At 42.9% G+C, this 13,630-nt stretch overlaps 2 protein-coding genes across 2 annotated transcripts; both read right to left on the reverse strand.

Annotated features, from left to right (window-relative positions):
* Nucleotides 1-2,248: 2,248 nt before the first annotated feature.
* On the reverse strand, nt 2,249-2,807 carry LOC149829551 (zinc finger A20 and AN1 domain-containing stress-associated protein 1-like). The gene is made up of 2 exons (XM_090016239.1): nt 2,535-2,807; nt 2,249-2,389 (listed from the first exon to the last, which is right to left on the reverse strand). Exons 1-2 carry the CDS (start codon nt 2,805-2,807, stop codon nt 2,249-2,251), a joined length of 414 nt encoding a protein of 137 aa, XP_089872365.1.
* A 3,311-nt stretch (nt 2,808-6,118) lies between these two features.
* Nucleotides 6,119-7,858, reverse strand: LOC149829552 (EIN3-binding F-box protein 1-like). Its single transcript, XM_090016240.1, has one exon. It carries the CDS (start codon nt 7,856-7,858, stop codon nt 6,119-6,121), a length of 1,740 nt encoding a protein of 579 aa, XP_089872366.1.
* Nucleotides 7,859-13,630: the final 5,772 nt, after the last annotated feature.

A 13,630-nucleotide genomic window follows, 5' to 3' on the forward strand; every position in this document is an offset into this window, starting at 1 on the left:
TAAAACTTTAATGAAAAAAACAAAAGAATAAAGGCTCTTAATATGCTTATTTCCAAGCGAGTGAAGGGGGTCATCAGAGTCCTACTTTGGTAAGAGCTCTAACACGTGAAACCACTTCGCCTACCGACCATATTCGATAAAACTAAGGTTCTTGTGAAGTTAGACCATCAACACAAGGTGCCTTTGGATACACATGTGTGATGTATTTCGACACATTTACCTTATTCTACCCTACTTAAATTTCAAATACAATAAAACTACTTTTGGGTTGTTTATCGTTTCATGAATCTAAGTACAACAGTAATATTGGCTAAAACTATATGATAGTATAAAATTTTGACAACATATGTGTATTCAATCCTTTGGTGACATGAATTCACTAAGTCATCTTGCTACCCTTGATGCCAATATTTAAACAATCATTCACACATGCATAATTACAAATAAATGCATGAACTATAACCCAAGCCAAGCTTAAATGAGTAAAACCCTGGGTCTTCAAGCAGGAACTGGTTTGAAAGCACTATGAACCGGTCTGAAACAACCCCGAACCGGTTCTGAACCTTATGAACCAGTGTCTAGTATGAACAAAAGTTCATAAAAACCCTATAACCGTATGCCAAAATTTCTGTATTTTCTTATATTTAAGAAAATAGGGTCTTAGCATCTCGAAACCGGTGAGAAACTGGAAGGAACCGACCAAAAATGGCTTTGAACCAGTTCTGGAAGGGGCTGAATCAGTCCCTGATCTGGTTCACGCCAAATAGTGCCTAGACCTTATTGGATCTAGGTTAGAACCAGTTCAAACTGGATCCGGGTTGACCCGACTTTAAACTGGATCCGTGTCAGACCCGGTTTGGACTGGATCTGGGTCAGACCCGGTTTGGACTGGATCTGGGTCAGACCCGGTTTGAAGTGGATCCGAGTCAGACCCGGTACTAACCGGATCTGGGTCGGACTCGATATTATCCAGATCCGGGTCAGACCCGGTAATAACCGCATCCAGGTTAGACCCAGGGTTTAACTAGATCCGGTCCAGACCCGGTTATAACCAGATCCGGGTCTGACCCAAAGTTTATCTAGATCCAGGCCAGACCCGATTATAACCAGATCCGAGTCTGACCCGGGGTTTAACTGGATCCGGGTTAGACCCGGTACTAACCGGATCCGGGTCTGACCTGAGGTATAACTGGATCCGGACCAGACTCAGTTATAATCGGATCCGGGTCTGACCTAGTGTTTAACTGGATCTGGGTCAGACCCGATACTAACCGGATCCGGGTCTGACCTGGGGTTTAACTTGATCCGGATCAGACCCGGTAATAACTGGATCCGGGTCTGACCCAGGGTTTAACTGGATCCGGGCCAGACCCGGGTTTAACCGGATCCAAGTCAGACCCAGTTTGACTTAATCTGGGTCGGAATAGAGCAGGTCCCCACCCAAATCCCAAATCCGATCCTTATAACTTTATGGATCATATTCGGGTGGGGAGGGTCCGGATCCAAAAATGGACCCGACCCAGTTCCACCCGATAAACATCAGAAAAAGAACAGAAAACCCGAGGGTTTTCTGTTCTTCTGAGAAAACCTGAGGGTTTACCCTCTTGGTTTGCCGGCGACCCACGTCGCCTGCCGGCGACCCACACCGGAGCCCCGCCATCGAAGCATCTCCGGCAAACCTGCCACCCTACAGAAGAAGGGATGCCGAAAAAATGGGTTTTGTCGTCCTGGATGTCGCGTGACACCGGACGATCGACGATGGAGAAAGCAACCGACGAAAGCTGCCTCCTCTTGACGATGCATCTATGGCATTCTGCAGGCGGTCGACAAGAAGGAAACCCCGCAGCTCGATGGCTACAGGTAAAGGACTCGAGCATTGTTTTTTTTTTTTACTTTATCGCCCTAAGGCGATAGTTGCCGGTTGCCGGCGACACCATGTCGCCCCACGGTGACCTGCTGTCGTCAGCCTTCAACGTCGGCTCGTGATGACTCCACTCTGTCGGAAAAGCTCTGTTGCCTCATGGCGACAGTCGCCGGAAAACACTATTGCCCAATGGCGACAGTTGCCGAAAAAATCCATTGAGCGCACAACGGAGATGGGGTGTGGGCCCATAACCCATTGTTGGATTGGTCTGCTTCCGGCATCAGCTCACTGTGACAGGGCAAAACCAGAGCAAACTGTTATTTAAAATAGTAAAATTACAGGGGGTGGTGCATACCTGATCCAACCATTGTTAGGCTGTGATTATCAGAAATAGAAGTCGCCGAAGGTTCTCTGCTCAGCCGGGCTGCAGCCACCACAAGCACAGGCTTTCTTAGGCAGCCGGTGAGTAGACCTATCTCCTCCTTGTATCCTTACTTTTTCACACACATTGTCGCTCATGATACCCTGTATTTATAAAGTATAGGGTGGGAACGGTTTGCATAACCGTTCCCCCTTATCCTATGCCGATTTATCGGATGGATCATCCTTAATGTGGAGATGTATCCACATCGTGGATAACCACCACGTCAATCGTGGTGGTTAATCCAACATCGGCGTCCCAGATTTTGGGCTTTTTGGGCGATTCTTCCACGAGGCTTAGAGATTTCTCCAGCACGGATTTCGCCGCCGACGACTCCTGGGGATCCTTCAATCGGAGGTCTCGGTAGCACTTGGAACAGAGGTTCATCGTTGTCGGGCTGCCGAAGAACTCACATTTTTTGGTGCAGAGGCGATGGTTCTTCGGTGGTCGGCACCCTGTCCCGTCCGCCCCTCTGTTCCAGCTCTCCTTTGCCCGGCACCGATGATGAACAACCACCGCCATCATCGCCCATCTAGCTCTCACTCGTGGCGATGCGGCAGACGACAATGATGAAGAGCCTCGCCCGACGCTGGTGATGAACAACCACCGACATCATCATCTCCGCTCATCCTCCCGTTGCACAAGAGAGAGGAGGTTGGATGCTCTTGCCGAAGAACAGTAAATTTGTTCCTCCTGTACCTATTATTTTAGTAATAGGGGAGGGGGTAGAACAAAAATAACATACTTTTATGAATACAGTGGACGACGTTCCCCGCATCTGCATCATCCCACATTTGTTAAAAAACGTGTATGTTTTGTATTTTTTGTCCCGCACTACGTGCGGGACGTGCTATCAAACATAGCCTAAAGGTACAGTCTCGTGGTCCTAATGACCTGCCAAGTACAAGTTTTATGGGGACAATTTATTCCAGCATAGCTGGAATAGAAAATTTTCCAAGTACACGTTGGCTATTTACTAAGCAGCCACGTACAAAAATTAGTGTTGACTCAAAGGCGAGGGTGGTGTATGTTCCCCCCCGATGATTCACTGAATCCCACGTCTGTGTTTGGGGCTTTGAATGAGCACCACGTATACAAGTACATGGGGCTCGTATTCCCGTGTATGTTGAAATAACTTTGCATCGGACTCTGGTGTTGTTGCAAAGACTTAAGTACCCTTTCTTGCTATTCTTCTCATAAAGTGATGGTTTGAGAAAATAACAAAAATGCCCTTCATTCAAAAAAGAAAAAACAAACAGTTCAAAAAAAAGACAAACATGTCCTCCATCCAGAAAGTCGAGGATGATGTTGACTCTTCAAAGTCTTCTTCTTCTTTCTCCGTTCAAAAAAAGGACAAACATGTCCTCCATCCAGAAAGTCGAGGATGATGTTGACTCTTCAAAGTCTTCTTCTTCTTTTTTCGTTCAAAAAAAGGACAAACATGTCCTCCATCCAAAAAGTCGAGGATGATGTTGACTCTTCAAAGTCTTCTTCTTCTTTCTCCGTAAAACACTGTAAAACCCTCTCTCTATCTAGAGAAGAAATCAAGGGAGGCAAAGAGTTCTCCCTAGAGAAAGCCATGAACATCAACCCTCTCTCTCTCTCTCTTCTCTCTTTACTTCTGTGCACATCCAACAGACGATCCTACATTGCTCCATCAAACACCGACTGACCTGCACACTGGCTGTAGCATCGTTCAACTTGAAAAGTTGTGGAGTCTGATTCAGAGTTTTTGCCCTTACAGGAGAAGGGTTTGGGGGCTCCTCCCAGCGTGGGTAGTATCGTTTAATTTGATTCGTTGTGGAGCCTGATTTAGAGTTTTTGCCCTTACAGAAGGGGGGTCCGAGGGCTCCCCTCCGGCGCGGATCCCGCAAATCGCTATATCGATTTATAATGTTATTCAGTAAGCAAATCGCTGTAAATCGCTACCCGAATTAAGACCAACTTGTCAGGGTCATATGTCCTTAACCGGAGGTCATATTCCAAATTCGTAAAAACTAGTGTCTTCGTTATTGAGTCTAGTTTATTCCTGTAAATTTTAAGTAATTTCTATTGTCATTTCATTTCCCATTTTTACTAAAAACCAGACCCTTATTATTTTGTGTTATTTGAGTTGCACAACACCATTCTCGCTTGACATCCACATCTTGATTCTGGCATGCTCGCTGTTGGATTTTCCATTGATTTCTTCCAACCTTGCTTGGAACAAACATATGTCTTTCTCACCACGACACCCTGTGCATTTTTTGACCACGACACCCGGGACTCGTGCCGGGGGGGAGCCCCCGGACCCCCTCTTGTAAGGGCAAAAACTCTAAATCAGGCTCCACAACGAATCAAGTTGAACGATGCTACCCACGCTGGGAGGAGCCCCCAAACCCTTCTCCCGTAAGGGCAAAAACTCTGAATCAGGCTCTACAACGAATCAAGTTGAACGATGCTATCCACGTTGGGAGGAGCCCCCAAACCCTCCTTCTATAAGTGTAAAAACTCTGAATCAGACTCCACAACTCATCAAGTTGAATGATGCTACCCACGCTAGGAGGAGCCCTCAGACCCCCATTCTGTAAGGGTAAAAACTCTGAATCAAACTCCACAACTCTTCAAGTTGAATGATACTACCCACGCTGGGAGGAGCCCTCAGACCCTCCTTTTCTGTAAGGGTAAAAACTTTGAATAAGACTCCACAACTCTTCAAGTTGAATGATGCTACCCACGTTGGGAGGAGCCCCCAGACCCCTCTCCTGTAAGGGTAAAAACTCTGAATCAGGATTTACAACTTATTTAGTTGAATGATGCTACCCACGCTGGGATGAGCCCCCAAACCCTCCTCCTGTAAGGGTAAAAACTCTGAATCAAGCTCCACAACAGTCAATATGCAGGTCAGCCGATGCTTGATAGAGCAATGTAAGATCTTCTGTTGGATGTGCATAGAAGCAGAAATAGAAGGGAGAGATAGAGTGAGAGGGTTGATGTTCATGGCCTCCTCCAGAGGAGATTTCTTTCTCAGATAATCATGCAGTGCAGAGACTGGGTCTTAAATAATCATCTTCGGGGTACTTAAGTCTTTACAACCACTCCTTTTCAAGAATCATCATTTTTTTTGGCACCAATGAAGGAGAGGGTACTTAAGTCTTTGCAATCGCATCAAACTCCAACGCTAATTAATGCTGACAAACATGGGGATACGAGACGCACATGCTTACATACATGGTGCTCTTTGGGACCCCGAACATGAGATGTAGCTAACTGCCCTGTTCGGGGGGGACATATAACCTGCTTCGCAAAGGCTTGCACGAGACAAATTACAACGATTCACATGCAACGTTTTTGTGACAGTGCACAAAACTAAAGACTTCACTTGTGACAGTGCTCAGAACTAAAGACTTCTTCACTTCTTCCGGAGCTACTTGTCCAAATTCTCGTTTTTGTCCTCGTTGGATAGGAATAAGAAGGGGACAATTTAACTGCTTGAGATGATGAAGGCCCCTCAGGCTTTGCATGCTTTAGGAAGAAGAATTCTAGAAGTTTATCGCTATGAATATTCTATGTAGAGCTAAAGCAAATGTGGGTCTTGATCTTCTCTCCGCCTCATTTTGCCATGGGTATGGACTCAAAGATACCATTTTATCCTTTGTGTGAACCAGAATATCTGACGAATATATACGACGAAAAGGTGGAACATAGAAAACAAAGAAAACTGTTTAAAGAATGCACATATGCAAAACTTTTCAAAGACTATTTCATGACAAAACGCCAGTGTTTTCTGTACATGAACAGATTCTACAAGATGAACGTGAAGAAGTACAACAAAAATTGTGTCTGCCAACCTTCTAATAAACCAGGTCACATTCAAAATGGCTGCCCTCAAAGGAATGGATTGCCTTCTGGCTCAAACCAGGGCAGTTCTTCAGGTTCAAACTCGTCAACCAGACCATCTTATCGAGATGAGCCAAGCCGCCATCCTTAACTGCACTCCCCGAAACGTCCAAATCCCTTAGCTCTGTGCAGTAAAAAGCAATGCTCTGCAAACTCTGGCTCGTCAGCCTCCAGCACTCGCTTATGCCCAATGACTTTAACTGTGCTCCAAAAGAACGAGCTATCTCAAGAACCGATGAATCAGTTAACCCTGTGCACCCGTTCAAGCTTACCCTATCAAGGGTTATGGTTTTCTTACCACAGCCCATCAGCAGGCTGGCAACCCCTCCATCTGATATGTTTCCTAGACCAATGAGCTCTATTTCACGTAACTTGGAGCACGCTCTTCCGATCCATCCCAAGAAAGCATCCCCTAGGCCTGGGCAGCCTCCAACCATTAAAGTTTCAAGTTTATTGCAGGAGGGTGGTGGTGAGGCTACCAAACCTGAAGATTTCCTCGGTTCCGCAATGCCGTTGCATTTCACCAAGGACAAGTTCTTCAGGTTTTTGGCATATCTTGAAAGGAACTCCACCAACCCATTGAAAGAAACCCGGTGGCATGCTTCTAGGGTCAACTTCTCTAGGGCAACCACCCCATGACCTAGCTCCACCAAAACCTCATCATTCAATGCCCTGCACCCACTGATGGCTATGCTCTTTAGGTTGGCACACTCCTTCCCAATAACCCTAAACCCAGACAAACTCCACAAGCCAGAAGGTTCAAGGAGATCAATCCCCTGCTGGTTGTAGATGTCCCCACTAGTGCAAGTCATGTTCTTTGGAGTACCAAAGGAGTACCCTTCTAGCGAGAGCGACGTCAGTGCTTTGCAGTGCCTACCTTTCGCCAACACCGCGCGCAGATTGGAGCGAAGCTGCGCAAGCCTGAGCCTCTTCAGATTGGGCAACCCTGAAAGGATAGCAAACACGCCTTCGTCGCCCACGAGGCGGCATCCCTTCACGGAGATGGAATGGAGGGTGGGAGTGTACGTCCCGAAGGCCTTTAGGCTGCTGTTCCCAATGTTTTTGCACGACTCCACGCTCAACGTGGTCAGCTTCTTGAGCCCCCTCGCGACCGCCACCATGCCCTCGTCCGTGATCAACGGGCACTCGCACAGGTCGAGTTTCTCCAAGAGAGCGCACCCTTTGGACACGCAAACGAGGCCCCTGTTGGTTACATAGAGACAGCCCCACAGGGCCAGCGACTTGAGGCAAGGAAAGCCCGAGCCGACGATGTCGAGACCACAATCCGTCACCCCGTGCGGTGGTGACGAATACTGTTCTTCCTCCAGGAAGTCCCCTCTGATGCTCAAGTCTCCAACTATCCCTCTCGCCCACTTGCGAACGGCCATGGCGGCCAGCCTCGTGTCCACCGCATACCCCCCCTCCAAGCACCGAGTCATCCGGTCTCTGGCACTAGACTGTGTTGGTGACTCCGCCTTGAAGCCCGATCTCTTCATGTGGGCTTGGAGAAGGAGCCATTTCTTGCACACCGCGGCGCATAACCAACGGTCCATAGGGTCAGGGTTGTAGCTGAATATCTCCATGATGCACTCGTTTGGCAGACGATTAAACGGGTTCTCTATGTTTCCACCATCAACATCCTCTATCACTTCCCTCCCTGCCTTCTTCCTCCTCTTACAAACCCCAGTTTCCATATGGTGAGAGTCAGAGAGAGAGAGAGAGTCAAGAACCTCTTTGGATGGCAACAAGGGAGAGAGAAGGACTATATTTCTATATAGAAAGAGCCTTTCAGGATTCTTTATGGTCTAATGTGTGAGAGGGAGACTGTGGAGAAACAGTATGGGGAGTTAATAATTTTCAAGAATTCAATAGGGAGTCAGGACGGCGAAAGCTAAACGTGGAAGGTCATGAGTGCACGGTTTCAAAATTCATTCCCCCTCGCACATACGCCTGGCTTTTAACGCATCTCTTTTCTTTCCTTTTTTAATCATAAAGAATGATGGAATAGTCCAGCTGCTCGATCGCGATACAACGAACCGAACCAAAGCCAAGAATGGGCTGCTTTCTGCCGTTAAATTCTATTGGAAATTTAGTCCACTTGCCTATTTTAGAGCCTCATGCTCATCTCCTATCCGATGGTATTTTCGATTTCCGTTTGTGCAGGCATTGAGACATTATGCATCTCATGTAGGCCCACCCCCTAGCCTTCGTATTTCACCGCTGCCCCCGAGTCTTAGACTGCTTATCTGGTGCAATCACATTGCATACTTGAGTGTGCACCTGCACCTGATCTGCCTTCCATCTTCCGTTGGGTATCACAGCTGAGAGGCTGTATCCCAGAGATGAAGAGCAGTCAGGTGCAGCCGCTAGATCTGGCATTGTGATTGCACCTGATCCGCCTTCGAGTTGAAACCAGATCAGGTGCAATCACATTGATCTCCCTCCATCTGCAGCAGATGAAGGAAAATCAGGTGCAGCGGCACATTGCATTAATTGCGGGCTTGGCTCTGTCAACTCGTTCAGGTATATAATAGACAGTAGTAAATGGTAAGATAGTTGAAACCCATTTCTCGTCATGGCTTAGCCAGCTAGCCTGAGCCTACTTTCAGCTGTAGAATTTATTCGATGGAACGTCCTGCGCTCTCGGATCTACCTAACTCACCTGGAGTCAGCCAGCTGACATTGAAGTAAGTCTTTAAATTCCCAACGTTTATTAATTTCTTTTCATAGCAATTCACGAAACATTCTGTTTGGTTGACTTAGCCAAATCTCGATCGAGCTGATCGAGGGCTACTTGGTGTGTGATGATTGATGTGAATGGATTCGAACCAACCTCTACTCGGACATCGTATCTATAGAATTCGTCAAGCTCAAGCCGAGTCTTTTAAAATTACGTGAATAGGATCTGAAGTTGAGTTGAGTCACCGAATCTGTAGCCCACCGAGTTCGTAGCCCGTCGAATATATTTTGTCAAAGTTTTTGGATCGTCCTCTTCTAAATATCGACCAGCTGCCCCACAACTTGAGCAAGTGGGTTCATTATTGATAGTGTTGTCTCAAAAGAACCAATATTAGAACTGGCATTTCCTTCTCCACTTCTTTATGCAGATTGCAACTTGGACGATTCTTTGTCGATTCTCAAATTATGAAAGTGTGGCATAATAACCATATGAAGAAAGCTAAGAGTAATGGGAATTAAAAAAAGGTGGAGAGAAAAATGAAGGTATAGGAATCTTTAACCTAAGAAAAAAGTAGACGACCTACAAAATTGTCAGTGGGCGTTGCTTCTATATGCTAATTGCACTAAGTTCCATCTTTTCAGAAATAACAGGAGCCCCGGAACTTTGTCTGGAGAGCTAAGATGCAAAGAAATGATCTAATGATTTTGTTTAGCAGAACGTTCATGGAGTTCAGACCACAGAAAAAGTGATCTGTTGGCTAAGCCTCTCACAAAAAGAAGAGGAATATTGAGAGGCTATAATTATCCGTAATGAACTTGTACAGTTGTACTATCATGGCATTTCATTCAGATATTTTTGTACTGTCAGATGGTCCAAGTGGCTAAATTTTTTAGCTTTCAACTTTATTTACTCGTATTTATGTTTTGTAATCACTTGTTGAACGGATACCATCTTTTCCATACAGAAATAATTAAGACCTTCACCTGCCTTTCGAGACTGAGGGTGTTTTTGTCATTAGCTTCATTCAAAAGCATAGACTTTCTGCATTTGAATTCTTTATGCAAACCAGGAAACACCAGTAAACCATAAGATAAAAATAAAAATAAAAAAAATGAGAGAAAACACGATTTCTACGAGCGAAGGAGATATGAGAAAATATAATGTGAGATACAGAGCTCTCAAAGCCTTAAATACACCCAAAAAATTCTCTTAATTCCAAAAGGTGGCAATATATACGATCAAAGGCACAAAACAATAGCCAGTTGAAAAGAAAAAAATTATAAAGTTAGACAGACCCAAACCCTCCACGACCATCACAACCTTATTGAAAATTTTCACTGTAGGATCACCAGGGCTGAGCCAGGAATCTAAACTAGGATGGGTACAAATGCATAGGAAAAATACAAATCTGAACCTTAAATTCTAACAACATGAGTCATGTTAATTGACAAATAAAACACCCCTTAAAATTCTAACCAAAATCAAGCATGCATTCATGGAATCATGTTGATTGAAAAAAAGAGAGAGAAAAATGCTTAATTAAATATTTATATTATTTAAAAACCAAATAAAAAACTTAAATTCTAACATAAATCAAAGATTAATTTAAGGGTTTGATAAGTAATCACCAAAAAGAAACATTCATTAATGGATCATGTTGCTATATAAAAAGAAAAAATAACACAAAAACCACAAAGAATGTAATTAAACATTTGCATCATTTGAAAAAATGCAAATCAATACCATAATATCTAAAAAAATCATGGATTTACGTTCATTGAAAAAAAAAACCCTTAATATTCTAACTAAAATCAAGCATTCATTTCATGTATAATGCTAATTAAAAAATATACAAAAAATTTTAAAACCCTAATTAAACATTTAAGCTATGTAAAAAATAAATTAAATAAAAAAACAAAAACTCTAACAAGGATCATACATTATGATCCATATCCCACTTGGGGGATTTTGGGTCAGGGTGGGCACGTGCCTACCTTCCCTGTAACGTGACTCTGCCCCCTGATGATCTCAAAAGTGTTTTTGAATCGAGTCATAGATCGGGTCCAAAATTCAACACACCCACACAACATGATTCTCTGAACTGTAAACGTTGATAAATAATCATCAAAGACTAGTGCTAAACAACAGCACCGCTTAGTAAGTCGTCTTCGTCTTCTTTTGAATCGGAACCACCGTAACCAAGCCGCCGTCCCCCATTGATTTTATTGTTTTATACGTCACAAAAGACCAATCACCAATAACATGGAAGTAAATGAAACTTCCGTTCTTACATGAGCTTCACTGCAGAGTCCAACTCTCAGATTCCACTGAATTTCACCCTTTTCACCATCCTCCTTACATGCATTTGGCCCATATACGTGCTATTCTGCATTTAATGATAGTTTTGCAACTTGTGAGACAGGAAAATTTTATTGGAGTTCTGTCTGGAATATAATATTATATAATCCTTGCCATCAGATGAATGTAGTTTAATTTCCTTCAAAGGCACTAATGTGGGGGGGGTGGGGGGGCTCCCACCATATGCTAGGAGCAATTAGTGCAACTCACCGTGTGATAGGACGTTGCAAGTTCAAACCCCACATGTCTACGTCTCCTACCAAAAATGATCTAACATTCAACATTAAATGTTCTATTTTGCATATAAAAAAGATGGTCTCCTAGAAACTTAAGGGGGTGTTTGATTGCAGGTACTTCCCTGCTCCTATAGTCAACACACTGTATAGTTTTGAAAGATTACATGTTAACTTCAATTACTGTGAATAGTCAAAACATGGATAGATCACCCCAGATTGGCACCCTTTGTGCGATGCGTGAACTTGTTATGCTAACTGTATTTTGATTATATTAATGAGCTGGTAGGGGTCTGCCCAACCCCTCTTGACTATAAAAAAAAATAAAGATCCTTGGGCCCAGTTTTTTGTTTTTGTGAACTATTTAATGAATAAGTGAAGATTGGTGGATTATTAGATGTTTGAATTGGTTGCCCTTATAATTCTTGTACTATTGTTACAGCTTCTCTGGAACATATCATTTGTTATTTTAGTTTTTGTTGTTAAAATATGAAAACAATTTTTTGTTGGTGATTAATTATAATTTTTAATTAAGCTGATTAATTACAAGTTATCAAAGAATCTGACCACTGAAGTTGACTTATTTTTTTGCCGATTAATCACGATTTGTAGATAAAGACACCTCCCGAGGAATAAACGAGGACGAGCTTGGCTACTATGATACCAATCACAGTTTTTGGTTATAATATTAGAAAATACACGCACTAAAATAAACAATGGTAAGATGATGCCACGCTTCATTTCAAAGTTTTCCAAAAATACCAAACTTTATGTTTTTTGCTACATTTATCCAAGGTCATCCATTATCGTCTTTAGGGGTAGCCATCGGGTCGGGCGCCCGCAGTCTGGGTTTGGGCCTATAAATTAGCCCGAACCGGGCTATATATATATATAAGTAATATGGTAACTGACATATGTTTACCAGCAAAATATGTTTACAGGAAACAAGATTTCATAGGTTTTTAAATTTTTTTTCTAAAATTTCACCGTACAAATGTGATATAGATGCTTGGTTTTATGGAAAGAGACTCTTAGATCATTTGATTAGGATGTATAAGAAGAATCTTTTGAGGCTAAAATATCAATGACTCAAAATTTTTGTAAATATTCAAGCATAAAAAGCATATTTAGATTCTTAGCCAATGAAAGATTTGTAAAAAAAACCTATGAAAATCTCTGTTTAAACATATTTTGCTGGTAAACATATTTCAGTTATATATATATATATATATATATATATATATATATATATATATATATATATATATATATATATATATATATATATATATATATAACATAAGAGTAATGCGATGGTGCTGCCCCTTTTCTCGTTTTGCCTCGTTAGGCCCCTTCAAAAATGGTATTTTTTTGCATTTTTCTCACATTTAACACCATACATGTAATCTATAGGTTTTGTTTAGTGGGAGCCGGCTTTTAGATCACCAGAATTTTACCTGTATGTAGGTTTTTTTGGTGATCCAAAATCAATGGCTATGAAACCATCAAATTTTCCTGGCTCATAAAAATATATTGTTTAATTGAAAAAACATGTTCCAAGAGTAGATTCCCACTACATTGAGCATGCTAAACACATCTAATGGTTCAGATCTATCATAAAATACTTCAAACTATATGTGTGTGTGTGTGTGTGTGGGGTGGGGGGCTAACAAGGCAGAACCAGAAAATGGGGCTCATAACATAATATTATTTATAATATAATAGGACCGGCGGCGCGGCCTGAACGGGGCCGACCCGGTCCATTAGCGGGTCGGCCTGATGCCCTCCCTTCCCCCGTTCCCCAACAAAGCTTACGCATATCAATAATATAAAAAGTATGATAGATTAAAGTATCACGGAGGCAGACGTGGTTCTCATCTCTCGGTCATCGACAATGAATTTGGTGATTTTGGCAGTTGGTGATAACCTAATCACATCAGTTATTACTATGGAGGCTTATGTCCTTCGATTCAATCAATTAGGGAAAAGAAGAAAAGGAATTGACAACTTAACCAGAACCAGAAGACCCCATGCTTTAACGAGCATATGCCAGGACGAGAATGCTTAGGGGATGTTCGATTTATGATGCTGGACAAGAATACCATGTTCTGTCCAGTCTTGTCTTGACCCTGTTCAGGACAGTTACATGGTGTCTTTGTCTAGCGTTTGTATCAACCAGTGTGATCCGTATGCAT

Source organism: Nuphar pumila, chromosome 8, assembly GCF_984573655.1.
Source record: "Nuphar pumila chromosome 8, dmNupPumi1.hap1.1, whole genome shotgun sequence".
In the NCBI taxonomy this organism is placed as follows: Eukaryota; Viridiplantae; Streptophyta; class Magnoliopsida; order Nymphaeales; family Nymphaeaceae; genus Nuphar; species Nuphar pumila.